Below are 27,331 nucleotides of genomic sequence, written 5' to 3'. Positions count from 1 at the left end.
GGTGTCTGGCGCGGTGTTAGGAAGCACCTGTTGCATAGGGCTGAGAGAGACAGCCAGGGGGGCCCTGGGCCAGCTGTTGGGACCTATGGCTGCGTATGTGGGGTGAGGGGAGCTGCAGGAGGGACACATGTACCCATACTCCAGGGGCATGGGTTACAGTAACATCCCACCCTGCTCTCTCACCTCATGCTCCCCCCAGGTCCCACACACTGCACCCCCTCACTAGAGCCCCTGGGGCCCTGCCGCAACCCCCAGACACGGGCCAGCCCAGCCACCAAAGTGTGGCCAGTGCAAACTCCCTGCTCTGCCCCTCTGTGCCAGTGCAGCAGCATGACATCACTGCGACACACCCCTCTGTTCCTGAGGGGAGGGGGGCAACTCAAGGCTGATTAACCCTTTGTGGAACAGCTCAGGTGGGGTTGACAGAGGTCTGGCCCCACCAGAGCCCCCTTTACCCACAGGGGTGAGGCAGGACCCCACTTCCCAGCCACCCCTATCTCCCCACCCCTGCTGCATTGCCTCCAGCTGTGAATTCTCCCCAAAGGGGGCTTCTCCCTGGGCCACTCGAGGGTGTCATCTCCCCATGACACAGGTGAACCAGGTGCCAGGGACTCCGTTTATTGGCTGTGTTGGAACTTGGGGGGGGCAGGAGAGGAGGGAGGTTGGGATGGGAGACTAGGCCCCCTTACATGCACTAGCTGCTGCCTCCATTCAGGGGCAGCCCCACCCCACACAGACCCCAGCCAGGGGACAGAAGGGGGGCATGAGTGGCACCCCCAACCTAGACCACTCTCCCCCATACAAAGCCCAGGGTTTTCAGCTGCTTTCTACTAGGACTGGCCTCCCCAGAGGCGGGGCGCCCAAGTGGCCCCATTCCCAGTGTCTGGGCCTCAGTACAGCCCCACCCCCAAGAGAAAGGGCCTGGGCAGGGCCCCTCACTGCCGCTCGTACATCTCCTTGAGGATCTTCATGCTCTCAGCATAGCGCAGCTGGTTCCGGTGCGATGCCTCCTTCCACCTGCGGGGGCAGCAGAGATCAGAGATGGGGCGGGGTGACAAGAACCCCCTTCCCCCATTCCCTCCCTGAGGCTGAAGTGCCCCCAGCCCTTCCCCCAGGCGGAGTGTGAACACCCTCCCTCCATCCCCCACCGCTCTGGCACACCCACCGCTGGCGGATCTTCTTCCAGCGCTCCATGTTCTTATAGATGAGAGACGACATCGAGGGCCGTGGGTCAGGGGTCTACATGGGGGGGGGGGGGGGAGAGAAGAGAGAGAGAACGAACACACATCAGGTTGGGGGGGAACCTGGGAGAGCGGGAGCCTACAGGGGGTGGATTCCCTGGAGGGGAGGGGCAGTGTCATGGTAGGAGCATGGGGGGGGGGGAGGGGAGATAGCTCAGTGGTTTGAGCATTGGCCTGCTAAACCCAGGGTTGTGAGCTCAATCCTTGAGGGGACTGTTAAGTTGATCGGGGGCAAAAAATGGGGATTGGTCCTGCTTTGAGCAGGGGGTTGGACTAGATGATCTCCTGAGGTCCCTTCCAACCCTGAGATTCTGTGTGGGGGGAGATAGGTAGTTGGGGGGTGGACCCCAGGGGAAGTGGGTAGGAAAAGAGCGGGGAACCAGGTGGGAGATAGGGGGCAGGCAGCCTGCAAGGCTGGGACACAGTATCGGGGACCCCATGGAGAGTGGCGGGGCAGCAGTCCAGGCTGTGAGAGCAGAGCAGAGCAGTGGATGGGGGACAGACTGAGGGGAGCTGCAGCACCCCCTGCAGGTGGAAGAGGCCAGAGCTCAGCTGGCATGAGGCCCTGGGTGGGGCAGCGGGTGGACACAGCAGCCCGGGGCCCCACCCTCACCATGTCAGGGGGCAGCCCCCCATCCTCAGGTGGCAGCGGGGAGGGTATCCTGGCGCTCACAGACTCCCCACCAGCACTCTCCAGGCCAGCACACGGCGGGGGCAGCTTGTACACATCCTGGCTCTTCCCGTTCAGCCCCTCAGCCCCCTGGGAACACAGAGCAGGTCACAGCAAGGGGTGGGGAGACCCCGCACAGCCCCTCCCCCATCCCTGCCCCACGGCCCCCTGGGAACACAGAGCAAGGGGAGGGGACACCCGACACAGCCCCACCCCCATCCCTGCACCATGGGGGGATAGGACTCCATACAACCCCTCCCCCCACATACCCCCCACCTCCTCATCCTCAGGCAGGGTGGGCAGCGGGGGGCTGGGCGAGCGCTCCCTCTCGCGCACAGCGGGGCTGTTCCTCATCCAGGCCCGGCAGATGGGGTACAGCGGGGTGCTCTCCGCAAACTGCGCCAGGTCCACACTCCGGTCAAACAGCTTGATGATGTAGGTGTCTGGCGGTGAGGGCAGAAAAACCATCAGACGGGAACCCCCACTAACCAGCCCGCCGCTCGGGATGTGAGCCAGCACCCCCTGGGGGGAAGGCCCCATGCCCCATTCCCTGCCCCCCAACCCAGCCATGTTCCAGTCCCCCCCCCCCGCGAACGAGCCAGTCCCCTGCCCTGGGCCAGATAGGAGCCAGCACCTCCTAGAGGGGAAGGCCCTGTGCCCCACCCCCACTTACTCTGTCTCTGCTGGCCACCCTCAGTCAATCCATCATCTGTCTCCTTCCTCTTCTTGCGCCGGTGATGGGAGAACCGTGCTGAGGGCCTGCCGTGGGGGTGGGGACAGATCAATGGTGGACAGCCAAGCCCCAACACCTCCAGGGACTGAGGCCAGGCCATAGAAGGGACTCCCCGCCATAGGGCTGAATGGGGGCCCAGACACATGGAGCCTCAGGCATGATCCTGGGAGAGGAGCCAGCCCTTCCCCACACAGATATCCCCATCCTAGCACCGTCCTGCCACCCCCTCCCCACAAGGGCTCCTTGCACAGGAAGGCTCGCCCAGCGCCGAGATGCAGCCAGCTCTGGGGTGGGGCAGCTGGGAAACAGCCACACAGTGACTATTGCCGGAGAATCTCTAAGCCCTTTAACAACAAAACTTCAGCCTCATAATGCCCTTCCAAGAACTGGGGGTGTCACCTCTACTTCACAGACAGAACTGACGTGCTGACTGCAAAGGGACTTGCATCAGGTCAAATGGCTAAAGAGGGAGAGAACCCAGGAGTCCTGACTCCCCCTCCCTCCCAACCCACCAGATCCCACTACTCGCCCACGGCTGAGAGAGAACCCAGGCATCTCTGGTTCCCAGCCGCCCTGCTCTAACCCACTAGACCCCAGGGCCTCCCCCGTCTACTCGTCCATCTCCCGTCAGGGTGGTGTCTGGGCCTGACAGCCCTATGGTGCACAGCGAGGCACAATGCCACTGGAGGTACCCACCTCTTCCCAGTCGCGGAGGGGGAGGAGTCCCTGCAAAGACAAGAGGAGAGGGGAGGTGAGGCCCGAGGTGCAAGGCCCCCGCTGCTAGACATGGTGCCCCCTGCTCCAATCCTGCCCACACCCCTGACCCAGGAGAAGGAGGGGGGTCTGAGGAGCACGGGTGGTGATTGGAGGAGGTCAGCGTGGGGGTGGGGAAGAACCAAGGGCTGGGAGCTGAACCCGGCCGGAGTAACGCGGGGCTCTGAGTGAAGGGGACAATCCTGCCATCCCACAGCTCAGCACTGGAATGTTACGGGCCCTCCCAGCTCTGACCTGGCTTCCCAACGGGCCACAGCAGAAAGGCTCCCCCCCCACAGCCCCCCCAACAGCTCCTGGTCAGAGGCTCCTTACTTGCTGAGCGGGTCACTGGACGTCTTCCCGGCATCCTCGTCCATCTGCTCCCTGCAAGGAGCATGTCAGTCCGAATCAGAGCCACCCCGATCCCATCCCCCATGGCATGCAACCCTGGGGGCCCAGCCCCCGAGCCAGCCGACCAACTGCTGTGGGGCTGGAGGGACCCATCACTCCCCAGAGGGAAAAGGCCCCATTGCCATTCCCCACACCCCTGAGCCAGCCAGTCCCATGCCCAGGGGTGCCCCCTAAAAAGGAAAGGACCCGTGTCTCTTTTCCTGCCGCCCCAAACCAGCCCGCTTGACCCCTGCCCTGGGGGTGGATTAGAACTGGTGCCCCCTAGAGGTGAAAGGCCCCATATTCCCCCAGCTCTGTTCCAAGCACAACTCCCAGCCTATGCTCTCATCCCCCCACCAGTCCGCAAGTATCTCCACCCACCGGTCCACATCACTTTTCTCCAGCAGACACTGCAGCACAGCATCAAGGCGGCTCCGGGCGCTGGTCATCTCCAGATCTGCGGTGGGAAGTGTAACTCAGACACCTGGAGCCCTGAGTGTGATAGTTGGAGAGGAGCCTGTGCCTTCCCTCACAGCCAGCCTCTCCACAGCCCCACCCAGCTCTGCACATCCCAAAGGGCTCCACCCACAGGGATGGCTTGTCTGGCACTGGAATGCAGCCATCTCCGGGGTGGGGCAGCTGGGGAAGAGCTAAACACAAGCTACAACTGGCCAGAGCGAAGGGGTTAACACCTTGTCTCTTGGGGCTCTTGCAGGGTTAGAACAGAACCCAGGAGTCCTGACTCCAAGCCTCCCCTTGCCATAACCACTAAACCCCACTCTCCTCCCCGAGCCAGGACAGAACACATGAGGTCCAAAAACTGCTTTGGGACAGGAACTGAAGAAACCTGAACACAGGGGGAGGCAAAATAGAACCTGTCACGTTGTGGGGTGCAATCCAGACGGGGAAAGAGTTGTGTCTCCCCTTACTCCCACGGGTCTCACAACACCTTGTTACTGCAGCTGTCTGCCTGGGACGCTCCCAGTCAGGACCGAGCATGCGCTCTATGGCCAGCCCTCATCCAACGCTTTCGCTCCAGGAGTCGGCCTGAGATACCCAGCCTTGGTTATCAATGGGTCAAGTGAGTCCACGCTCCAGCCAGCCCGGAATCTCCCCAAATCATGTGTTCTGAGATGTCCAGCCCTGTCCTGGGACAATCAGAGGGAGGTTTGGGTCTGTATGTTCTTTACAGAGTCAATAGCTCACAGTTTGTTACGTGAACTGAAGTTCCCCAACAGCTGAGTTCAGACACAGCCTGGGATGGGTTGAGATTCAACATAAACCATGTTTATGTAATTCCAAAAAGCTTTGCAATGAGCTTAAGTGGCAGGAACGGTTACAAGAGAAAGGGAAAGAAAACGCGGTGACTGAAACTTAACAAGGCAGACATGGTGGAAGGTAAAACCTCCCCACATCTCCGCCAAGCCAGCTGACCGAACCCCAGGGGCCAGATTGATCCCCCAAAGTCAAAGGGGGATAGATCCTCTCTCATCTTAGGGGACAGCCAGATCACTTGGGGTCTCCTGACCCTCAAAAATGTCAATGACAAAAGCCTATTTCCAGCTGTGAGGTGGCACCGTGGGGTCTGTCCCCCACCACCCAGTTGGAGTTGTCTGCAAAAATGGATATCATTTAGTCCTGCCTCTGCCGGTGTAACCCAATGAACACGAGACATGTGATTGGCTATCTCCCTCCCCTCCACCGTGGTAGTGCGCCATTCGCCTCCCCCCTTTGTGAGTGTGGTGGGCCTGTTTACACGACATTCTCACAGTCTTTCAGAGCACTGCGGGAGTGGAAACCTCACCCTTCTGGCTACAGTGGGGTAGCTCCTGCTTGGCTGGCAACCACTTGTCAATTATCATTTCAATTTACATCCATAACTTTGCACCAGTTGCCTGCAGCCATGTTACACGATATTAATACCCAGTGAGTCATGAGCTTTCCGCTGGCACCTCCCAAGGCATATTTTGTACAAAGGGTGTGAATCCAGGCATGCTTCGGGTCACCTGCCCCCCTTACAACGTTGCAGGAGGGTTACCCACTGGCCGACCCAAAGGCCCTGTTTCCTGGACCAGGGTCTCTGTTCCCTTTCTGTGTACAATTTCCATCTCATATTCTTAGAGCGTCATGCTCCATCAGAGTAGTTTGGGACTGGAGCCATCATGCTAATGCAGAGTGATCGGTTAGGCCCCAGAATTTCTGTTGCACTGCCCACGCTCCGGCCGAGCATTCTCTTTCTATGACAGAATAATTCTGTTCAGCGGGTGTCAGATTCTCGCTTCATAAAGCATTGGGGGAGTTATTACTGTCCCGATTGCATTAGTACAGCCCCTAACCCAGCGTGTGAGGTGTCTGTGCACAGCTCAAGTCTGGACTAGCCAGAACACGCTTCTCAGCCCTCAACAAGCTTTCAACCACACACCCTTTGTCTGGCTTTTTGCACACATCTGTGATTGCAACTACAATGTCACTGAACCCACATGCCCAGAGAAACTTGGTCAGACTTCTACTGTCCAAAGCAAACACTGCAAAGGTTGATTGGGCTATAAAGACAGGGCGGGGGGCTGAACCTCAATGATAAGCAATTGACTCAACGGGTTGCATACGATATTATGTATTATCAGAGGGTATCAAGTGAGGTCTTTTCTGAAAGCTGATGACACTTGGTGATGAATATCTGGGAAGATGTCTGTATTAATGCTATGGGGAGAAATACTGACACTTAGTGAGGTTACATTTTACAGCCTGTGTCCACACACAGAGAGAAACAGCTCACTCCCAGCCAGTCAGCTCCCTGCCTCCCAGGAGATTAAGCAAGATGTGATCAGAACTGATGACAGGCCCATTTACACAGAAACCATATAGGGCATGGGAAGCCCATGGGAATGGCAAACAGTCTGAGGTCAATCTGCTGCTTAGAACAAGTTCTCTGAAGGTATAAGGCAAGGACAGAAGCCACCTTTGGCACCCGTCACTAGACACAAGAGATCAGAGCTACTGCAAGCTAAGAAAAATGGGTTCTTCCACCACAGGGGGGTTGAAGTTTCTAGAACTGAACACAGGTGAGAAATCTGCTTAGGTAAAGATCTTGCACCTAAAAGGACAAGGGAAGCCAGCATGTTGTGCTTTTGTGAAAGTCCTGATTGAGGCTGGGAAGAGCAAGCAGGCAGACAGACCATCTTGACCACCACCTGTATCTTGATAGATTGTTTTAGATGTATGTTTTCACTTGTGTTTTGCCTGTACCCCTTTCTAACTTGATTGTTTTTACTTGGCATCACTTATTGTGTCCTCAAAAAGAAAAGGAGGACTTGTGGCACCTTAGAGACTAACACATTTATTTGAGCATAAGCTTTCGCGAGCTACAGCTTACTGCATCGGATGCATTCAGTGGCTGAATCCCACGGCATGCATCCGATGAAGTGAGCTGTAGCTCATGAAAGCTTATGCTCAAATAAATGTGTTAGTCTCTAAGGTGCCACAAGTACTCCTTTTCTTTTTGCGAATACAGACTAACACGGCTGCTACTCTGAAACCTGTCATTATTGTGTCCTATTTTTCATAAACGGATCTTATTCTTACAAGCCAACTCACCTCTGTGTTTGAACGGCGGGTGCATTCATCCCAGTGAGGTTAATAAGCTGTGATGCGTGGGTGTCTTTCGAGGAGGAAAGGAACCGCATTATTTCTCTGAACTGGCCAGGAGAGGGCTGGACATGGCAGAGCATACTCTGGGGGACATTCGGGAATTGGAACATGTTGGGGTCAGCTTGCTGGTGCGGCTGCAGACAGGCTGCTGGGCCAGGGCTGTCTAGCACACACTCAAGGGGTGACCTGCATGCTGGTAGATTGGCTGCGAGCTTCCCAGCAGCAAAGCACTGGAAGGCACCCCAGGCTACCGGGCAAGTGGAGACAACCCCTCACTGGGCTGGATTGCACCCTGAACCCTGACTGGACCATCATAAAACTTGTCCCTTTGAATGGGCGTGGATGCCGGGTGTGCACCCCAAAGATCCTGATGGCAAGCAATTGGGACCCTCCACTCGCCAAAGTACTTTGAGGATCACAACATGCCCAGGGTGGGTAGAGCCCATGCAGAGACAGGCATGTAACCCCCAACTGCCCCCATGACGACCCTCCCCCAGGGGGTGTAAGTTCTGTGGCCTCCTTAGAATGGATCAGCTGCTGGGCACATAGCAGCTGTGGGGTGGGAATGTCTTTCAGTGCCTGGCTGGGGGGCAGCTGGAATCCCAGACTAGGTAGCTGGAGGTGCCCGCCCTGCCATCTGGTACCACCAGGGCTCTTCAGGCAGATCCACAGAGGTACAGAACCTACCCTGCTTCTCGATTTCCACCTTCGTAGGCAGCATGGTGACCTGAGGCCAAGAACCCTGCAAAGAGAGACCTGGAGTCAGAGAACGTGCTATGGGGACATAGGCATGGAGAGCAGGATGGCGGGTTACAGCCGGGGGGCGTTGGGAGTCAGAACTCCTGGGTTCTATACTGGCTCAGAAGGGGGATGGGGCAGAGGGAAATAGAACCCAGGAGTCCTGACCCTTTCCATGCTGAATCAGGTTCCAGATTTTTCAAGAACAAACTCTATTGGCCCTCAGAAGCCCAAAATAAGTCACCAACCAGCTTTTAAAGAGAACCGGAGTGCTCAGCGCTACAGGATCACAACACAGCAGCAACGAAGGGACCGACTGCCCAACGCAACATGGTACAAAGCTTTTGCTTGGCCTGTTTTTCCAGCAGTTGGGCAAAGCCACACAGACAGAAACCAGGGTCATTTCCCTTCTCTTTGTAGCTTAGCTGACCGATATGATGGGCTGAAATGGGTCAAGTGCATAGCCAAGTTCTCCAGCCACACTCAGCTCCAGCTGACAGACTGAAGGGGACGCAGACCTAAGGGGAAATGTGCTAGCCCGAAAGCCCCCACAAGGGCAGGGGGAGAAACGGAGCAGCATTTCACAGATGCTTTTCCGGCTCAGGACACTGCACAAAACCTGCACAATCTTCACGTCTACAGCCAGCCAAACTGACATCCCCTAGAAAGGGGACAAGCTGGGATTACAGGGCTTTTGTCTCCTTGCCATTGGCTGCGGTACCTTTTTCCATTCTGGGCCCATTTCCTCAGGGATGGTGGATTGGGAACCGTGAGCCATCCATCTACCAAAAGTAGCAGCAAAACCAGAACCGGCCAAGCTTGCAGCAGGGGACACACCTCCTCGATTTCCAGACTACTCTGCTTTGACAAAGCCGCACGCCCGGCTAGAGGCAGAAATTCCCAGGGGCCCCTCAGGGACCACTCTGCTCTTACAATGCCGGATAGAGGCAGTAATGTCCAGGTGGCACTGGCCAGTTTCTGTGCCACTCAGGAACAAGATGGTACCTGGGGCAGGGCGGTGCTGGGAAACAGTTGGATTTTGAACTTTAAGCACAGTTCCATGGGTGCCCTGGGGGCAATGAGGCAGCTAGTGGGCCTGCCGTTCCCCAGCCCACACGCAGCCCCCGTACCTGGCCAACCTACTACCATGGGCCTGCGCCCCCCACCCAACGCAGACCAGGCTCAGCCCCGGTACAACACATACACCACCCCATACACACCAATGCGGACCAGGCAAGAGCCCAGTAACATACACCCCCCCACCACACATACCCCATCTCTCCAACGGGCCACGCCCAGCCCTAGTATCACCGCCACACACCTCATACTCTCCCCCACAGGTATCCCCCCCCCCCACCATACACCTCTCAACCCTGCCCCCACAGACCCCCCACATTCCTTCCATTCCCACATCCCCAACTCTCCCCCCCATATAGCTCTACCCCCAACCCCACCCCATACGAACTACCCCACCCCCTGAACTCTCCCCCCCACAGCACTATCCCACCTCCAACCCCACGTTCCCCATACACCCCCTACGCTTCCCCCCTTCCAACAGACACCGCTCCAACATCCCATACACCCCCCCCCCTCAGCTCCACCCTGATCTCCAGCCCCACCCACCCCACTCCCGAACTCTCCTCCCCATATAGCTCCACCTCAAACCCCACATTCCCTATACACCCCCTATGGCCGCTTCCTCCCACGCACCCCTCCGAGCTACCACACACATCTCCACCCCCTCCTACAGACACCACTCCCACATCGTATGCACCTCCACACGCCCTACATCCCCCTACCCCCGAACTTCCCCCGCAGCACCACTCTCACTTCCAACCCCACATTCCCCATACACCCCCTACGCTTCCCCTCTCCCCCTCCTACCGACACCACTCCCACATCCCACACACCTCCGCACCCCCTACATCCCCCCACCCCCGAACTCTCCCCCACCCACCTAGCTCCACCCTGATCTCCACCCCCGCCTCCCACCCCACGTTCCCCATACACCCCCTCCTACCGACACCGCTCCCACATCCCACACACCTCCCCACCCCCTCCATCGCCCCACCCCCGAACTCTCCCCCCACCCACCTAGCTCCACCCTGATCTCCACCCCACGTTCCCCATACACCCCCTACGCTCCCCCCTCCCCCTCCTACCGACACCGCTCCCACATCCCACACACCTCCCCACCCCCTCCATCCCCCCACCCCCGAACTCTCCCCCCACCCACCTAGCTCCACCCTGATCTCCACCCCCGCCTCCCACCCCACGTTCCCCATACACCCCCTCCGCTCCCCCTCACACCCGCACCGCTCCCACATCCCACACACCTCCACCCCCCGCCCCAGGGCCCGGACACCCCTCCCCCCGCTTTCTCACCTCCCTCCAGCCGACACCAGCAGCAACGACCCGGTGCTGCCCGAGCGCGCCCAGTGGCCCGGCCGTCTGCACCCCTCCCATTGGCGAGCATCGCCGCCAATCAGCGCCCAAGGCCCAATCGCCGCCCGGCCTCTCTGGCTAGGCACACTGCGTGCTGTAGTCCGCGTCGTGTCTGCGAACGGGCGCTTTGCCTCCTGGGAAGGGTAGCGCGAGAGCGCCCGGCGGTCATTTTGAACGGGTGGAAGTAGACGGGGAGCACCACGGGAGCTGTAGTCACAGCGCGCTATGACTCATAGGATATGTCGTCATAGGACGCACAGACCTGCCCGGCGGCCATTTTTATCGAGTGGCCGGTGGCGCGCTGCGCTGCCCCATGGGAGTTGTAGTCAGTGGCGAAATGACTCACGGTAGTTGTAGGCAAAGAGGCGCGGGACACTTTGGGAGCGTACTCTGGTGGCGCTGTGCCTTATGGGAAGTGTAGGACCCGCCGACAGGCGCCTGGGCGGCCATTTTCAGCGGCGGGGTCGGGGGAAATCCCAGACAGCGTGGTGCATTATGGGACACACGCCCACTCCCGTCCTCTGCCGGCTTTTCCCGACATGCCTGGCGGTCGTTGCTAGGTGATGGCCTGGGCGGCAAGTTCGGTTGGGGGAGGGTCCTGGGGGGTTGCTGGGATAGAGGGTGGAGCCCGGACGCCTGGGTTCCCATAACCCCCACGGTCCCGCACCTCCGGGGCCGGGAAGGATGGAGTCCAGGTAGGGTCCTCCCGAGATCGGGTCCTCCCGCTTCCCCAACCTTCCCCCCGGACTCCCCAGAGCTGGCTGCATACCAGCGTGCTCAGGCCGTGGGGCGGCGATGCTGTCTGGTGCCTGGGGACGGGGGCGCCATGGTGTCTGGTCCCGGGGTGTGCGTGGGGACTGGGGGGTGGTGCTCTTGGGGATGGGGGGGGAACTGGGGGGCGATGGTGTCTGGTCCCGGGGTGTGTGTGGGGACTGGGGGGCTGATGGTCCCGGGGTGTGCGTGGGAACTGGGGGGGCAATGCTGTTGGGGATGGGGGGGACTGGGGGGGCGATGGTGTCTGGTCGCAGGGTGTGTATGGGGACTGGGGGGGCGATGGTGTCTGGTCCCGGGGTGTGGGAGGGAGTGGGGGGCGCGATGGTGTCTGGTCCCAGGGGCGGGGGGGGGCGATGCTATCTGGTTCTAGGGGTTGGGTTGACGGGGGGTGCCCGGCCCGGCCCCTGAACCCTGCTCATTCCCCTTTTGCCTGCAGCACAGCTCTGTTCTCCGTCCAGGGGAGCCCCTTTGCCTTGGGGAGCCCAGCCCGGAGCCACTACCACCCTTCGCCTGCCCGCCTGCCCGGCCCACAGCACCAGTGCACGGTCCGGTGGGGGAGGGTATGAGAAGGCATTGGGGGGCTGGAGGGGGGAGCTGGGTCATGCTGTGTTGTGGAGTTTGGGGGGAAACTGAGTCAGGGTGGGGGCTGCAGAGAGGCATTGAGGGTCCTGGGAAAGGCTTTGTATGGGGAGTTAGGGGAAGCTGGGTTGGGCTGTGCGGGGGAGTGCTGCAGAGGGGAGCTGGGTCACATTAGGGGGCTGCAGGGGTGGAGCTGGGTCAGGCAGGGGCTGTTATGGGGAAACCAGGTTGGGCTGTGGAGGTCTGTGGGGGCTGCATCCTGGGAGAGATGGGGGTGCAGTCTCTGCCCAGGCTGGCCCCCATCACACTCCTGGGCTTTCTCCGTTTCCCCTCTAGGCCCTGAGCCCAGCCCACCTGCTGCCTGGTGTCCCTGCCATCACCCTGCACCGACAGTGCCACCCTGAGCCCACAGCCTCCAGCCCCCAAGACCTCAGCTTCCTGCAGGGCCCCAGCTGCTGGGGGACAGCTCTGGACTCAGACTCCACCAACCCCTTCCTGGAATCATGGCCCTCGACCGAGTGCAGCTCCCCTAGCACCCCCGAGAAGACACCAGACTTGAGGCAGCTGCTGGACCCCCTTGCCTCAGCCCGGGATGGAGAGTCCATCATTGCCAAGTGAGCTGCTCCCAGGGCAGTGGAGCTTGGTGGTCAGAGTGTGGTGGGTGGGGGCTGGGAGCCAGGGCTCCTAGGTTCTATCCCAGCTCTGAGAGGGGAGTGGGGTCTAGTGGTTAGAGCAAGGGAGGGCAGATTGGGAGCCAAGACTCTTGGGTTCTCTGTAAGTTCTGGGAGGGGAGTGGGGTCTAGTGGTTAGAGCAGGGAAGTGGTGATTGGGAGCCAGGACTCCTTGGTGTTAGGCCTGGCTCCGGGCAGGGCAGGTGACCATTAACACCATCTCCTTTCCCTACAGGTACATAGAGCGTTTCCGCCATGGGCAGCCGAGCAGCCGCAGCCAGCGCCAGGTGCCCCCCATCCCCACAGCCAGGGAGTTCTGGTGGCTCGAGCCAGCACCTCCCTCTGACAGCTCCACCTCAAAAGGGGGGGCAAAGCCAGGTACCCCCCCTTGCTGGGCAGGGGTCCCCCACTCCCTAGCTCAGGGTCCCTGCTTGCGGGAGGGCACTTAGACTAAAGGGTCCATACCCCTCCCCCGCTTGAGGTCCTTGCGGGTGGAGGGGCTGGTTGGTTCCCTGGACCCTCCTTTAACTGGGCCATCTCCTTACAGACTGCGCCAAGCTGGAAGAGGCCAGACCCCCACTGCGCCCCATGGTCAGTATGTCGCTTGCAGGGATTCAGAGCTGGCGGGCATCGGGCAGCCACTTAACAAGGGAGAGGGTCAGGCTGGCTCTGGGGTGCCCCTGGGACCCTACCTAGCCCCTCTCTATCCACTCTGGGGATCCCACCCCACCCCCAGGACCCTGCCCAGGCCTTCTCTATCTGCTTTGTGGATTCCCCCACAAGACCCTGCCCAGCCCCTCTCTCTCTCTGCTCTGGGGATTCCTCTGCCCCCAGGACCCTGCCCAGCCCCTCTCTGGGGCAGCAGGGGACCATGTACTCTAGCTGGCTCTGTGGGGGACAGTCCCTGGTGCTGCCAGCTCCCTGGGGCCTGGTTGTGGGGCTGTTGCCTGTACTGCACACTTGCTCTGTTCCAGGGGGTCCCCTCAGACACCTCCCTGCTGGAGTCGCCTGACCCTGACACCCGCAGCCTGCAGGAGAGAGCCGCCCGGCTGCTGCTGAGAAGGTACTGTCCAGACACCGCCCCCTCCCCCGCACTGGGTATTCCACCCCCTCCCCCCGCCCCCCCCCGTTGGTACCCTCTTCCCTGCCGTGTACACATCCCCACCCCTGCAACCCCCCCCATCTCACCCCCTGTTGGACACACGCACACCCCCGCTGGGTATCCCCCCTCCGGCCCCTCCTGCACACTGGGGAGAGGCAGGATGCCCTCCAACGGACAAACCCGCTGCCCCCTCTAAGCTTGCCTGCTCTTCCTGCAGTGAGTCCTCCCTGAGCAGCACCATCCCTGTCAGCTCTGAGGGGCTGCGCTCCACACCTCCATCCAGCATCCCGGACTCAGACCAGACGCTTCCCAGCCCCCCTCACCTCTCCCTGCTGGAGCCCTCCCCAGGTAGGAACGGGGGTACTGGGCCTTTCCCCTCTAGGGGGCGCCAGCTCCGATCCAGCCCCAAGGTGGGGATGAGCTGGCTCAGGGAGAGGGGAATGGAACACAAGACCTTCCCCTCTAGGGGGCACCGGCTCCCATCTGTCCCCAGGGTGGGGAACTGGCTGGCTCTGGGGGCAGGGAATGGAACACAGAGCCTTTCCTCTCCAGGGGGCGCCAGCTCCCATCCAGGCCCAGAGCGGGTTATTCCCGGTCTCTTGTTCCTCCCTTTGTCTCCCCCCAGGGCCCCTGCCTCCTGCCTGCTGGCCTCCTGCCCATATCCCACAAAGCTCCTCTTCCACTCGGCCGGAGGATGACATCCTTTTCCAGTGGCGCCTGCGTCGGAAGATGGAGCAAGCAAGCCAGGCCGGCAGGTCACTGTCCATGCTGGGCTGGAAGAGTCAGCTGGCCTGGGGCCCAAAGACGGTAGGAGCTCAGGGGTGATTTGAGGGGATGATTCTAGGAGACCTGCCTCTCCCAGCAGGGATCATGGGGGCACAGCCAGCTGTGGGGCTGTTCCCTGTCTACCCTGCCCGAGAGCTGGCTGCATCTCAGTGCTGGGCGAGCTGCCCCACTGCAATGTTATATGTGCCTGTTCCCTGCCTGCCCTGCCCCAGAGTGCTGGGCAAGTCAAACTACCCTGGGTCATGTCATGGACACTCATTCCCCGTGCTCTCTCGGCTCTGTACGGTCCCTGGGAGGAGCTCCCGTCAGTGTGACAGCCCTTCTCCTGGGCCCACATGTTCTCCGGGGGTTAAGCCCTGCACTCTAGCGCCTCCTGGACCTGCACCCCTCTGAACCTTCCATGGGTCCCCTCAGAGTGTCCACTCACGCTGGACCCCGGGGCCTCCGTGCCTAGAGAGAGCAATGCAACCCCGATCTCTACCCTGCAGTGACTCCCAGCCAGCGTAACACAGGAGGGTTCAGTGAGCATCTGAATCCAGCACAGGCAGTTCTTGGGGCTCTTGAGCCTGGCCAGTCTCAGCACCATCCACGTGGGTCTGTCCCAGTCCTGCTGGGCTCAGGCTGCTCTTTGTCCCCAGCTCAGCAGCCTCCTCCTTCCAGCCGAGCACCCTATATCACCTTCCCTACAGCCCCTCCTCAGTTCACTGTCTTGGTCCCAGGTATACAGGCCACTGAGGCCCTCTCTCTTCCATCCTTTGTTCCCCCACTGGCTGGAACCCAGCCGCAGAAGTCCTTCCTCTCTCCTCAGCCCATTGTTCTCCCATGGGCCAGAATTGGCTGACTGCCAAACTGGGGGTCCTACTAGTCACTAGGGTACCCAATCTCCAGGCAGTTGTTGGGTTCCTGACTGCCAGGTGAGGTCACACCTGGTCCTCTCCAGCAACAAACTCCCTCCCACCAACTCGTTCAGCACACAGGGGAACTGAGCCACAGACCGCACTCATGCAAGACACCAAGAAAATCCCACCGCTTCATCATAGTTCACCTACCGTTTCTGTGTAACTCCCCCCACCCCACTCAGAGCACCCTCCACCAATTCTTGCACCAGTGATGCTCCCGGGTGAGCCTTTATGTGTGACAGGGCATCATACAGCTGCTGCCTTTCCTAGCCACAAACTGCTCAGAGCCTTTCTGGTCAGCTCCCCTGTGCGCTGTATTCCCAGCTCTCGCCCTGTCTCAGTGCTGTCCAGTTCATAGCCCGTGTGCTGGACCTCACCATCCACCTCTGTGCTACCGCTCAAGGATGAGGATAAATAGGAGGGGGACCAGAGAAGGGTTAGAAAACCTGCCCGAGAGCGACAGATGGAGGCCTGGTCTGCACTACTCGGTTCGTTCGAGGTAGGCTGCGTTGGGTTGACCTAGTCACGGAAGTGTCATCCCTAAGCCCTGGTCTACACTAGAGTTAGGGTGATGCAAGGTAGCCAGCTTACGTGGACACACAGTCACCGTTCAATAACTGCAGCAGCCACGTGCCAATGTAAGTTAGATCGACGTCCTTTTGTAACATAGCCGCAGCCTGAGATTATAGCTTAACGAAGAGGGGAAGGTGAAGGGGTGATTTATCGTAGCCAGGTCAACCCTGTGACGAAGTGGGGATTTTCCCCTTGTTATGTTGTATGTGAGTCTTACTGTTTTGCATGAGTGCTGTGTGTGCCTCAGTTTCCCTGTGTATTGCACCAATGTTTAGGTGGTGGGAATAAGGGTGTGTGACTTTTGCGGGGGCTGATCCAGCTGCCCACATGGATGCTATGGCCGCCCCTTCGTAAGCTGAGACCCAGGAGGGGGATGCGAACAGGAGACTCTTGGCCCGGGAAGTGAGACAAAGGCTGGAGGAGGAGCAACGGCAGGGCAGGGGCCAGGCAGCTGGAAGCATGTTGGTCTTGGCTGGCTTGGTGAGCAGGGGGAGAACCAGAGCCCTGGCTCTGGGCTCCCCTCCCCCACAAGATGGACTTGGCTGAAAATCACTGATTTCTGCCCTACGCTGTGTTCCTGTTGACGAATAAACCTTCTGTTTTACTGGCTGGCTGAGAGTCATGTCTGACTGCGGAGTTGGAGTGCAGGACCCTCTGGCTTCCCCGCCCAGGCGGTGTGGAAGGGGATGCTGAATGCTCTGAGGTCAGACCCAGGAAGGTTGAAGCTGTGTAAGCTTCTTGCCCTGGAGACAGTATAGCTCAGAGAGAGGAGGCTCTCCCAGAGTCCTGACTGGCTTCGTAGGGAGTAGTTACAGAGCATCGGTCCGGGGATTCCATGACAACTGGTGGCAGTGGTGGGATAGATCGCCTTCTATGATGAGGTAACTGGCTCTGTGGATATAGGGAATACGGGAGATGTGATATATCTTGACTTTAGCAAAGCTTTTGATATGGTCTCCCACAGTATTCTTGCCAGCAAGTTAAAAAAGTATAGATTGGATGAATGGACTATAAGGTGGATAGAAAGCTGGCTAGATTGTCGGGCTCAACGGATAGTGATAAACGGCTCGATGTCTAGTTGACAGCTGGTATCAAGCGGAGTGCCCCAGGGGTCAGTCCTGGGGCCGGTTTTGTTCAACATCTTTATTAATGATCTGAATGATGGTGTGGATTGCACCCTCAGCAAGTTCACAGATGACACTAAGCTGGGGGGGAGAGGTAGATATGTTGGAGGGTAAGGATAGGGTCCAGAGTGACCTAGACAAATTGGAGGATTGGGCCAAAAGAAATCTGATGAGGTTCAACAAGGACAAGTGCAGAGTCCTGCACTTAGGAAGAATCCCATGCACCGCTACAGGCTGGGGACCGACTGGCTAAGCAGCAGTTCTGCAGAAAAGGACCTGACCTGGGGATTACTGAGAACCAGAAGCTGGATATGAGTCAGCAGTGTGCCCTTGTTGCCAAGAAGGCCAATGGCATATTGAGCTGTATTAGTAGAAGCATTGCCAGCAGATTGAGGGAAGTGATTATTCCCCTCTATTCGGCAATGGTGGGGCCACACCCGGAGTATTGCGTCCAGTTTTGGTGGTCCCCCCCCCCCCCCCCAACTACAGAAGGGATGTGGACAAATTAGACAGTCCAGCAGAGGGAAATAAAAATGATTAGGGGGCTGGGGTGCATGACTTACGAGGAGAGGCTGAGGGAACTGGGGTTATTTAGTCTGCAGAAGAGAAGAGTGAGGGGGGGATTTGAGAGCAGCCTTCAACTACCTGAAGAGGGGTTCCAAAGGGGATGGAGCTAGGATGTTCTCAGTGATGACAGAAGAAGCAGCAATGGTCTCAAGTTGCAGCGGGGGAAGTCTAGGTTGGATATTAGGAAACACTATTTCACTAGGAGGGTGGTGAAGCACTGGAATGGGTTACCTAGGGAGGAGGTGGAATCTCCATCCTTAGAAGTTTTTAAGGCCCTGTTTGACAAAGCCCTGGCTGGGATGATTTAGTTGGTGTTGGTCCTGCATTGAGCAGGGGATTGGACTAGATGCCCTCCTGAGGTCTCTTCCAACCCTTAGATTCTATGATAAACTGCACCCTGTGGACAGAGCATCCTGCAATAAGTGACTGGGGAGCAGTAGAACGAAAGGGGATTAGCAAGAGAGGGGCATGCTGAAGGCTCTGAGAGCTGAGGTTCCAGGAAGGTCAAAGCTGTGTAAGCTTCTTGCCCTGGAGACAGTGTAGCTCAGAGAGAGGAGGCTCCCCCAGAGTCCTGACTGGCTTCATAGGGAGTAGTTCCAGAGCATCGCCCCGTGACTCTGTGACAAACCCCAAACCCAGCCACATTGTAATGAACCCCACATTCTGACCCTGTCCGTCCATCCATCCAACCTCCTTGGTCAGGTCCCGGGGAGAGCCCCCAGGCCTCTCCAGCAGCCAAGGCTTTATTCCCCCCACCTCGCACTTTCCCTGTCTTCTGTTCTCCAGCTGGGTCTCTGCTCTGCTCCCTGTGGAGAGGCGGGGAAATCTGTCTCCTCTGGGACACTTCCACCTACAGGCAGCGTCCTGGTGACTGCTTGCCATTTCTTCTAGGCTTTTCTATTGATACAGGGCCTGCCTTGGCCAGTCCTTTTGAAGGACCCGGACGCCCTTCATACCTTTGTCTCCTTTCCCAGCCCATCCTGAGAGCAAACAAACCTTTTCCCCTGTCATGGAGTCAGTCTGGGTGCTCTGGAACTGCTCTGTGTGAGGCTCAGCCCAGATTCTGGTGTAGCAAGTCTCCCTGCAGGGGCCCTTCCACGAGAGCAAGAAGCATCTTCAGCTTCGGCACTTCCTGGGGCCAACCTCCCAGCATTCAGCCCCATGAGCTCCCCGCAGTGAATCCACCTGGAACAGAGTCCATCTTGGTGGGTGGGGTGTGGAGCCCTGCACTCCACCTGCCCCCCCCTTCCCCCTCATCCCAAACCAGGAGACTGACCCTTTCAGCTGCCCACTGCCCCTCCTCCTTCCTTTGTCTCTTTCCTGGGCCAGCAGGTCCCCTGGTCTGCACCAGCACCTCTGGCTGGTTCTTGCAGAGGAGGGGGCCTGGCCATCAGTTGCCAGGATACACCATGTGGGCTGTTCTCTGCAGCTCACCAGCAGTCACATCTGCCCTCTAGGGGTCTCTGCAACAATCATCCCACCACCTAGATACTTGAGTAACATATAGGGCAGGGGTGGGCAAACTTTTTGGCCTGAGGGCCACATCTGGGTATTAGTATTCATGGCCTGCCACATAATTTCAACGAAATTGGGGTTGGGGGTGAGGGCTCCGGTTGAGGGAGCGGGCTCTGGGGTGGGTCCAGAAATGAGGAGTTCAGGCTGCCGGAGGGGGCTCCAGGCTGGGGTTGGGATACAGGTGGGGGTGAAGGCTCTGGGGTGGGGCCAGGGGTGCAGGAGGGGGCTGGGGGTGGAACAGAGGGGTTTGGAGTATGGGAGGGGGCTCCAGGCTGAGGCAGGGGGTTGGGGTGTGGGAGGGGGTACAGGCTCTGGGGTAGGGATGAGTGGTTTGGGGTGTAGGAGGGTGCCCCGGGCTGGGACTGAGGGGTTCGGAGGGTGGGAGGGGGATTGGGGCTGGGGCGCGGGAGGTGGTATGGGGTGGAGGGTCTGGGTTGTGCTTACCTCAGCCAGCTCCTGGAAGCAGCGGCATGTCCCCCCTCCGGCTCCTATGCAGAGGTGCAGTGCCAGCCAGGTATCTCTGTATGCTGCCCCATCTGCAGGCGCCGCCCTTGCGGACAATGGGAGCTGCAGAGATGGCGCTTGGGGATGGGGTCAGCATGCAGAGTCCCCTTGGGGGGGACATGCTGCTGCTTCCGGGAGCCATGCGCGGAGCGGGGCAAGCTCCAGCTCCCCGGCAGGAGCTGGAGGGCCAATTAAAAGGTCTCACGGGCTGGACGCGGCCAACAGGCCATAGTTTGCCCACCCCTGATATAGGGGAAGCTGAGACACACACAGTATTCAGAGAAAACAGATTAAGAACATTCCCATTTCGTCCCATCCCCCCACCGGGTAACAATGCGTCATATAGGGGAAACTGAGGACACATTGGCATCATAAAAAGATGACAGAAAATTCCCCCATTGCCACGCAGCTTAAGGAATTCTTCAGGACAGTTCTCAGGTTGTGTTACACAAGGGGCCAGACTAGGTAATCACTATGGTCCCTTCTGGCCTTGGGATCTAGGAATCTGTAGCAACTCTTAGCTCCGCCCGAGCAACCCCATCTGTCTGTGAGTCTCCCTTGTCCAGCTTGGGCCCTTGGGCTGGGCTTCCTGTCGCAGGTGAGTAGTTGACAGCAGGTTTCCCCTTGGGCTGCTCTGGAGGGTGCCTTCCCCGCCACCCGAGCGTCTCCTAGGCACTCCGAGCTGGCGTTGGCTGGCCCATTGGTTCGGAGAGTGCCTTGAAGCTTGTAGCATTTCCCAGGGTTGCCATCTGGTGTGTCTCCCAGCGAAGTCATGGACAATCCCGTGGTGATGCACAAATGTTTGTGTTTTTTAATGCAGCGAGCTCCGGTGATACTTAATATTATTCCAGGATATTGCAGGCAATGCCCCTTCATCGGCACATCTCTCCCCTTATTCCTGCAGGGTGATGGGGCGTGCATGACACGTCCTGGCCTTGGGCTGCTGCCAGGCGTGGCAGCGTGGAAGAGCGGAGATGGCACTGCGTTCCCAGCACCTGCTGCCCAGCCAGAAGTGAGATCTGGCCTGGAGTGGGCACCAGGATCCTCTGTGCTTCACCAAGGAATGGGGCACCCCCTGGAGGTGCCCTTCCTGAGTGCTGAGCCAGCTGTGAGGCAGAACCCCATAGCAGTTCATGTCCTGGGGCAGCTGGCATCTGTTGCAACTCCCTCCAGCACACCACAGCCTGAGGGAGATGGAGGAGGAGCTGCAGAGAGGTGGAGCTCCCGGGACGCTCGGCGGGCAGCGGGACCGGCGGAGCGGGCCGCCTCCCGGGACGCTCGGCGGGCAGCGGGACCGGCGGAGCGGGCCGCCTCCCGGGACGCTCGGCGGGCAGCGGGACCGGCGGAGCGGGCCGCCTCCCGGGACGCTCGGCGGGGAATGTGGGCAGTGGGTGTGGCACAGAACATACTTAAAGAGACCCAGCAGCCTTCCAAACCTCAGCCGTCGCAAGGCAGAGCTGCCCTGGAGCCAGAGGCCACCCCCAGCTGGAGGAGCAGGAGGGGGGAGTCATCCATCCACAGTGCTCTGGGGCAGGTGCAGTACCCAGAGAGAGCCTGGCTGTGGAGAGTGGGGTGGGGTCACTGGCTGTGGAGGGAGCTCCTCTCCCAGCAAGGGGCACTGTGGGGGGCAGGGGTGCCTGGGGAGCACCTGGCCTCCCAGCAGAGGGGGTTGGGGCTGGGGTGCTGGCTGTGGGGAGTGAGGCGGGGTGTTAGTTGGGGGTGGGGTAGGGGAGTGGGGTAGGGCAGGGTGCTGGCACAGTAGGGGCGCTGCCTCTGGGGATGGGGCACTGGCTGCAGGGAGCAGGGTAGGGGTGTGGGCTAGAGGTGCAGAGAGCAGGGCAAGTGACCTCCTGTATCTCTCTCTTTTCCAGGTGATCTCTGAGAGGCTGTTCTCCCCCCCAGCATCCCCCCACCCCACCAGGGGACACCAGTCAGGGCAGGGAGCAGTCTCTCCTTCAGAGCAGGGTGCAGCAGGGGAGCTCCCGGCCCCTGGCTCCCAGCACCCACAGCTGCTGCAGCTGGCGGCTCAGCTGCTAGAGGAGGCGGAGGGTGAGGGGGTGCAGGGGGTGGCTGGCAGCCCGGGTAGGGAGGAGAGGGCTGGGGGGGGGGCTCAGTGAGGAGTGGCAGCAGGAAGTGGGAGATCTGCTCAGGTCTCATTTCAGGGTGTGGGTGGAGGGGCTCTGAGCAGGGCTAGGGAGGGATCTAGCCAGGGTCCCGCTGGGGGGAACTGGATGGGATCTTGGGGGTGGGGGATCTTGCTGGGGTCTGAGTGGGGGTGTGAGCGGGGCAGGTGGGATTTGGGGGGACCTGGCTGGGGTGTGAGTGGGGCAGGTGGGATTTGGGGGGACGTGGCTGGGGTGTGAGCAGGGCTCTCTCTGTTGCCCCCAGAATCAGATGGCACTGAGTTCGAGGAGGATCCACTGCTGGAGGTGCTGCGGGGCCAACGAGAGGATCTGCGCAGCCAGCTCCGGTAATTACCCTGGCGCAACACGAGGGGGTGCTGTGGGGCAGGGCAGGGGATGGCTGCCATCCCCATGGGGCAGCTGGCCTGCCCGGCTGGGAGATGCAGCTATTCAGGGCACTCTCAGTGCTAATTTGAGCTCTCTCACCCCACAGGGCCGTCGACATCGCAGTGTCCAGGCTCATGTCTCAGGGCTTGGCTGAGCCGCCCGGCCGCCCCTGCTGAGGGTCTCTGGGTCGCCCTCTCTTCCAGTCCTGCTCTGTCTGGAATCGGCCTTGGGGGGCCGTAACAATATCCTGAGCCAGGGCGACTTGCTGTGAGTCCACGTGCCCCCATCTCAAGGCCGAGTCAGCCCAGAGCCGGGGGTGGGTGAATCTGCCAGCTCCCCTTGGGCCAGATAGGCTACCTAGCGCTGCCTGCCAGCCAGGGCCTCGTGCCCCTTGGGGTAGGGTCATTGGCCCAGCGGGAGCGCTGGCTGCGGGTGGAGCCCCCAGCCTGGCCCAGCGGGGGGTGCTGTAGGGCACAGGTGTGCTGGGGGGAGCTGTTCCCTGGCCGGGTGTGTATGGTTTTTGCTGTTTTCTTAGGCAGTGTAATAAAAGTGTGTTTCCTAACTGGCGTGGGATGGGCTTGTCTGCAGCCGGCTCTGAGATGTGGAAATGGGGTATAGGGGGTGCCAGCTCCTATCTGGCCTCATGACGGGGGGCTGGCTAGCTCAAGGGGGCAGGGAATGAGGCAGGGGGCCTTTCCTCTCTAGGGAGTTTGCCCCCCAGAAAGAGCTGGTGCTCCCTAGCGGGGAAGCCCCATGCCTCCTCCTGTACTGCCCCCCAGGGGAGGAAGCTTGGCCCTCTGCCCGGCCCCCTGTGCCCAACTCTGGCTCTCCCTGGCCTGGGGCCAGCGCCCGTGTCAGGCCCACAAGTGCCGGCTCCTGGCTCCCCCAGCCCCTCATAATCAGCCCTTTGTGTGTCCAGTCCTCAGTGGCCGTGTGTGTGCTGCCAACCCCATGGCCCCCACCCCACAGGGAACCACAAAGTCAGGGGCCCCACTCCCTGCCTATGGCAGCCACATCCTGCCAGGACAGCTCCGCTGGGGGGAACTGGGTAGTGGGGTGCTGAGTGAGGGGGCTGTGAGACACTGCCCCTGGCTGGGGATGTACCCCACTGCCCCCTGTTGAAGAGTGGGGTGTGTACACATACACATACCTCACTGCCTTCTGCTGGCTGGCATACCAGCTGCATTGCTGTATGTGCTGCACCCTGTCCTGCTGGCAGCAGAGGGGGATTTTCCTCTGCTCCAGCTGCCTCTAGTCCAGCAGAGTGATCCCTTCCCCCCAGCGCTCTGGGGCTGGGCCCAGCTCGGTCCCGTGCTCAGGAAGTGAGCACAAGCTCGAGGCTAAATTGGGCTCTCGGCGCTTTGGCCCCAGCCGCCTGCAAACGGGAAGTGGGAGCCAGCAGCACGGGGGCGGGGACAATTCCCGTCCCCACAGCTACTGGGGGGAGAAGGGCGGGGGACCTACAGTCCCATGCTGTCCCAGCCTCCCTCACCCGCCAGCTCTGCCGGTGCCCCTCAATCCTGACCCGCAGCACCCATTGGTGTTCTAGTTGGCAGCCGGTATCAAGCGGAGTGCCCCAAGGGTCGGTCCGCAGGCCAGTTTTGTTCAATATCTTCATAAATGATCTGGAGGATGGTGTGGATTGCACCCTCAGCAAGTTTGCAGATGACACTAAACTGGGAGGAGAGGTAGATACACTGGAGGGTAGGGCTAGGATACAGAGGGCCCTAGACAAATTAGAGGATTGGGCCAAAAGAAATCTGATGAGGTTCAACAAGGACAAGTGCAGAGTCCTGCACTTAGGACGGAAGAATCCCATGCACCGCTACAGACTAGGGACCGAATGGCTCGGCAGCAGTTCAGCAGAAAAGGACCTAGGGGTTACAGTGGACGAGAAGCTGGATATGAGTCAACAGTGTGCGCTTGTTGCCAATAAGGCCAATGGCATTTTGGGATGTATATGTAGGGACATTGCCAGCAGATCGAGGGACGTGATCGTTCCCCTCTATTCGACATTGGTGAGGCCTCATCGGGAGTACTGTGTCCAGGTATGGGCCCCACACTACAAGAAGGATGTGGAAAAATTGGAAAAAGTCCAGCGGAGGGCAACAAAAATAATTAGGTGACTGGAACACATGACTTATGAGGAGAGGCTGAGGGAAATGGGATTGTTTAGTCTGCGGAAGAGAAGAATGAGGGGGGATTTGATGGCTGCTTTCAACTACCTGAAAGGGGGTTCCAAAGAGGATGGATCTAGACTGTCATCAGCTACCACGGAGAACAGAACAAGGAGTAATGGTCTCAAGTTGCAGCGGGGGAGGTTTAGGTTGGCTATTCGGAAAAACTTTTTCACTAGGAGGGTGGTGAAACACTGCAATGCGCTACCTAGGGAGGTGGTGGAATCTCCTTCCTTAGAAGTTTTTAAGGTCAGGCTTGACAAAGCCCTGGCTAGGATGATTTAATTGGGGATCGCTCCTGCTTTGAGCCGGGGGTTCGACTAGATGACCTCCTGAGGTCCCTTCCAACCCTGATATTCTATGATTCTAACTGGGGGGACTGGCTGGCTGCCGGGGTGGGGATGGGGGCTGGGGCTTTCCCTCTAGAGACGCCAGCCCTATCTGGCCCCAGGGTAGGGGCTGGGAAGCTCAGTGCCATGTGCTGATGCTGCCTGTTGCCCCCAGCGCCCCCGTTGTACGTGATGCCCAGGGCAGCTCCCTGCAGGCAGCCTGGGAGGAACGGATCAGCAACTCGACTTCCCCTCTAAGCAGCACGACAATGTGGTTTAACCTGTGGGTTCCAACTTCCTGCACTGGGCGGCCCGAGGCAGTGCAGAGTCACAGCTCCCCAGGCCCCACACTGGCCCCCGGCGCCCCCGGACACGGGCTCTGAGCCCCCACAGGTAGGAGGGCCTGGGGGGATGCCACCGGTGCCCTGGATGCCTGGGTCCCATGGCCTGGGCAGCACCAGCTGCAGAGTCCCGAGGGGGCGGAGACACCACCTGAGTCCGAGGGATCCCGGCCCGCTTGTTCAGTGGGGGCCTTCCTGCTCTGTCGCTTCCTGGCTCACGCCCCGCTCGCTTGGTCTGCCGCCTGCACCCATTTGCACTGGCTGCCCCGGGGGGGCTCTGGCTGCCCATTAGGGCAGTGCCTGGCTGGTCTCCTGCCCCTCCCCGTACACCTTCTACTAGGGGGCTCTGGCTGGCCTCCTCCCCATGCAGCCCTTTACTCCCCTCCTGCACGTGCCCCTCCATCCACCCTGCCACCCACCATTGCCAACATGCCCCCTCCATCCATCCATCCATCCACCTGCCCCTCCCCACGCGTCCCCTCCATCCATCCACTTGCCCCTCCTTACGTGCCCACTCCACCTTTGTGAACTGGTGGGGGACAGGAGAGATCCCAGAGGCCTGGAAAGGGAAACATCGCACCTGTCTGTGCATAGGCACAATCCAGGAGCTCCTTGACCAGCCGGGGAGAGAGATTGGCCCTTAGCAGGTGAGGTAGTGAGACCTGACTGTTTGGGGCACATGGGTTTGTCCAGAACAAATCATTTCCATGACCCACTCTCCTCTGACAGGGCCTAGCCTTGGGGAAGGGGAGGTGGTTGACATGAGCTATTGCCCCTTCAGTGAGGCTGTTGATATTGTCCCACGTGACCTCCTGAGCAAATCAGGGCCATGCAGCCTAGCCGAGTCTGCTGGGGGCAGGTGCCCATTCCCAGGGGGTTGTGTCGGTGGTTGGCACCGAGTGGGGCCCGCCAGGATCAAGCCTGGCTCCAGTTTTGAGCACTATCTTCATCAGGGATTGGGCTAATGGCAGCTTGTAGCTTCTGCAGACAGCACCCCGCCAGGCGGAGCACCAGTGCTTTGGGGGACAGGATTCGAAACCCAAGTGATCTGGGAAAACGGCCCAGGAGACACCTGCTGAAATTCACAGAGGCCACGTGCAAAACACAAGGCTAAGGCAGGTTGATGCAATGCTGCCTGGTGCCGCTGCACCACCTCCGTGAGCAGGGTAGCGATGTCCCCGGGAGGCACTTTTGAGTCTCCAGGGCACTGTCTGCACTGGGGTTAGGCTGGTGCAGCTGCCTCGCTCAGGGGGATTTTCACACCCCGAGTGGTGTGGTTCTACCGCTGCACGATTTGAGTGTAGCCCTGGTCTGAGGGGGAGCCACTGCCCAGATGCCAGCTGATGCTGCCAGCCTAGGAGAGTCCCACAGAGAAGGAGCTGGGGGGAGCTGTAGCTCATGAAAGCTTATGCTCAAATAATTTGTTAAGCTAGATATGGGTCACCAGAGTAACACTAGTGCCAAGCCAGAGCCCGTGGTTCCGGCTGGGCCAGCAGGGGCCTGGGAGCCAGACAGGAGCCACTCTGCAGCCGCGCCGAGGAGGCCTCGGTCAGTGTCCTGGGTCCGGTTCTGGGTGCTGCACAACGGGGGTGATGTGGCCGCTGGCAAAGCCGCAAGGAAAGCAGCAAAGGAGGAAAGGGCTGGACCCCTGGGCTGGGAGGAGAGACTGAAACCTGGTGCCAGGAAGCTGGAGCTGAGACACCGGCTCTGGCGTGTTGTGCAGATGGGCAGCCAGGCCTCTTGGCAGGGCCAGGCGCAAAGGGCAGCAGTGCCGTGAGGCCAGCTAAGGTTGGACATTGTGTGTGGGGAGCTTGGCAGGTGCCCTGGGGCAGGACAGGAACCTCAGTAGGGAGTCCCGGCGCAGGACGCTTCTAAAAGCAGGGCAGACAGCCCTGGCTGGGCTGGATCCTCTCTCCAGGTCCCTTTTAGCCCCACATTGCTATGGGTCTATGATCCCTCCATCTGCCCCCCTCCACACATCCACCATCCTCCCACCAATCTACCCTGCCCCACATGCACCCTCCATCTGTCCTTCCCCACACCCACCCCTCCGTCCATCTGCCCCCCTCCACACATCCACCATCCTCCCACCAATCTACCCTGCCCCACATGCACCCTCCATCTGTCCTTCCCCACACCCACCCCTCCCTCCATCTGCCCCCAACGTGCACCCTCCATCCCCCATTCTTCCCCACACCCACCCTTTTCCCTGACCACACATATCCTCTACCTTTCGATCCATCCATCCTTCCCTTTCATTCA

At 59.8% G+C, this 27,331-nt stretch overlaps 3 protein-coding genes across 21 annotated transcripts in view; 2 read left to right on the top strand and 1 right to left on the bottom strand.

Moving 5' to 3' along the window:
* Positions 1-602: 602 nt before the first annotated feature.
* Positions 603-10,798, bottom strand: LIN37 (lin-37 DREAM MuvB core complex component). Of its 10 annotated transcripts, none has more exons than XM_037882939.2 (11): positions 10,559-10,628; positions 8,123-8,177; positions 7,382-7,445; positions 4,169-4,244; positions 3,731-3,781; positions 3,341-3,370; positions 2,585-2,670; positions 2,188-2,354; positions 1,855-2,001; positions 1,166-1,239; positions 603-1,017 (listed from the first exon to the last, which is right to left on the bottom strand). In XM_037882939.2, the coding sequence occupies exons 3-11, from the start codon at positions 7,404-7,406 to the stop codon at positions 936-938; spliced, it is 738 nt and encodes a 245-aa protein (XP_037738867.1). In that variant the 5' UTR covers positions 7,407-7,445; positions 8,123-8,177; positions 10,559-10,628; the 3' UTR covers positions 603-935. The 10 variants fall into 10 exon arrangements, with proteins under 10 accessions (XP_037738867.1, XP_043391192.1, XP_037738865.1 ...); XM_043535257.1 differs by lacking the exons at positions 7,382-7,445; positions 10,559-10,628 and adding exons at positions 8,895-9,054; positions 9,113-9,416; XM_037882937.2 differs by lacking the exon at positions 7,382-7,445 and having other exon boundaries at positions 10,559-10,798.
* Positions 10,799-11,028: 230 nt separating this feature from the next.
* PROSER3 (proline and serine rich 3) lies at positions 11,029-23,235 on the top strand. 6 transcript variants are annotated; one of them, XM_037882931.2, is made up of 12 exons: positions 11,029-11,178; positions 11,829-11,952; positions 12,308-12,585; positions 12,878-13,020; positions 13,190-13,233; positions 13,617-13,705; positions 13,962-14,086; positions 14,364-14,551; positions 20,617-21,246; positions 21,584-21,761; positions 22,101-22,182; positions 22,329-23,235. In XM_037882931.2, exons 1-12 carry the CDS (start codon positions 11,114-11,116, stop codon positions 22,396-22,398), a joined length of 2,016 nt encoding a protein of 671 aa, XP_037738859.2. In that variant the 5' UTR covers positions 11,029-11,113; the 3' UTR covers positions 22,399-23,235. The 6 variants fall into 6 exon arrangements, with proteins under 6 accessions (XP_037738859.2, XP_037738861.2, XP_037738860.2 ...); XM_037882932.2 differs by having other exon boundaries at positions 11,030-11,178; positions 11,829-11,937; positions 13,962-14,092; positions 14,370-14,551; XM_037882930.2 differs by having other exon boundaries at positions 11,030-11,178; positions 13,962-14,092; positions 14,370-14,551.
* Positions 23,236-25,004: 1,769 nt separating this feature from the next.
* The window catches only part of ARHGAP33 (Rho GTPase activating protein 33), a 46,819-nt gene continuing 44,492 nt past the window's right edge, over positions 25,005-27,331 (top strand). Inside the window, exon 1 of one of the 5 annotated variants that reach the window (XM_043534937.1) lies at positions 25,005-25,121. The gene's annotated coding sequence lies outside the window, so the exon portion shown is untranslated. Of the gene's footprint in view, positions 25,122-25,574; positions 25,717-27,331 lie in introns of those variants that run through there. The other 4 variants (XM_043534936.1, XM_043534932.1, XM_043534934.1 and 1 more) reach the window with 4 other exon arrangements.

Source organism: Chelonia mydas, chromosome 24, assembly GCF_015237465.2.
Source record: "Chelonia mydas isolate rCheMyd1 chromosome 24, rCheMyd1.pri.v2, whole genome shotgun sequence".
NCBI classification, from domain to species: domain Eukaryota; kingdom Metazoa; phylum Chordata; order Testudines; family Cheloniidae; genus Chelonia; species Chelonia mydas.
Note: the sequence above shows the minus strand (reverse complement) of the source record. Positions and strands in the feature narration are given on the sequence as shown.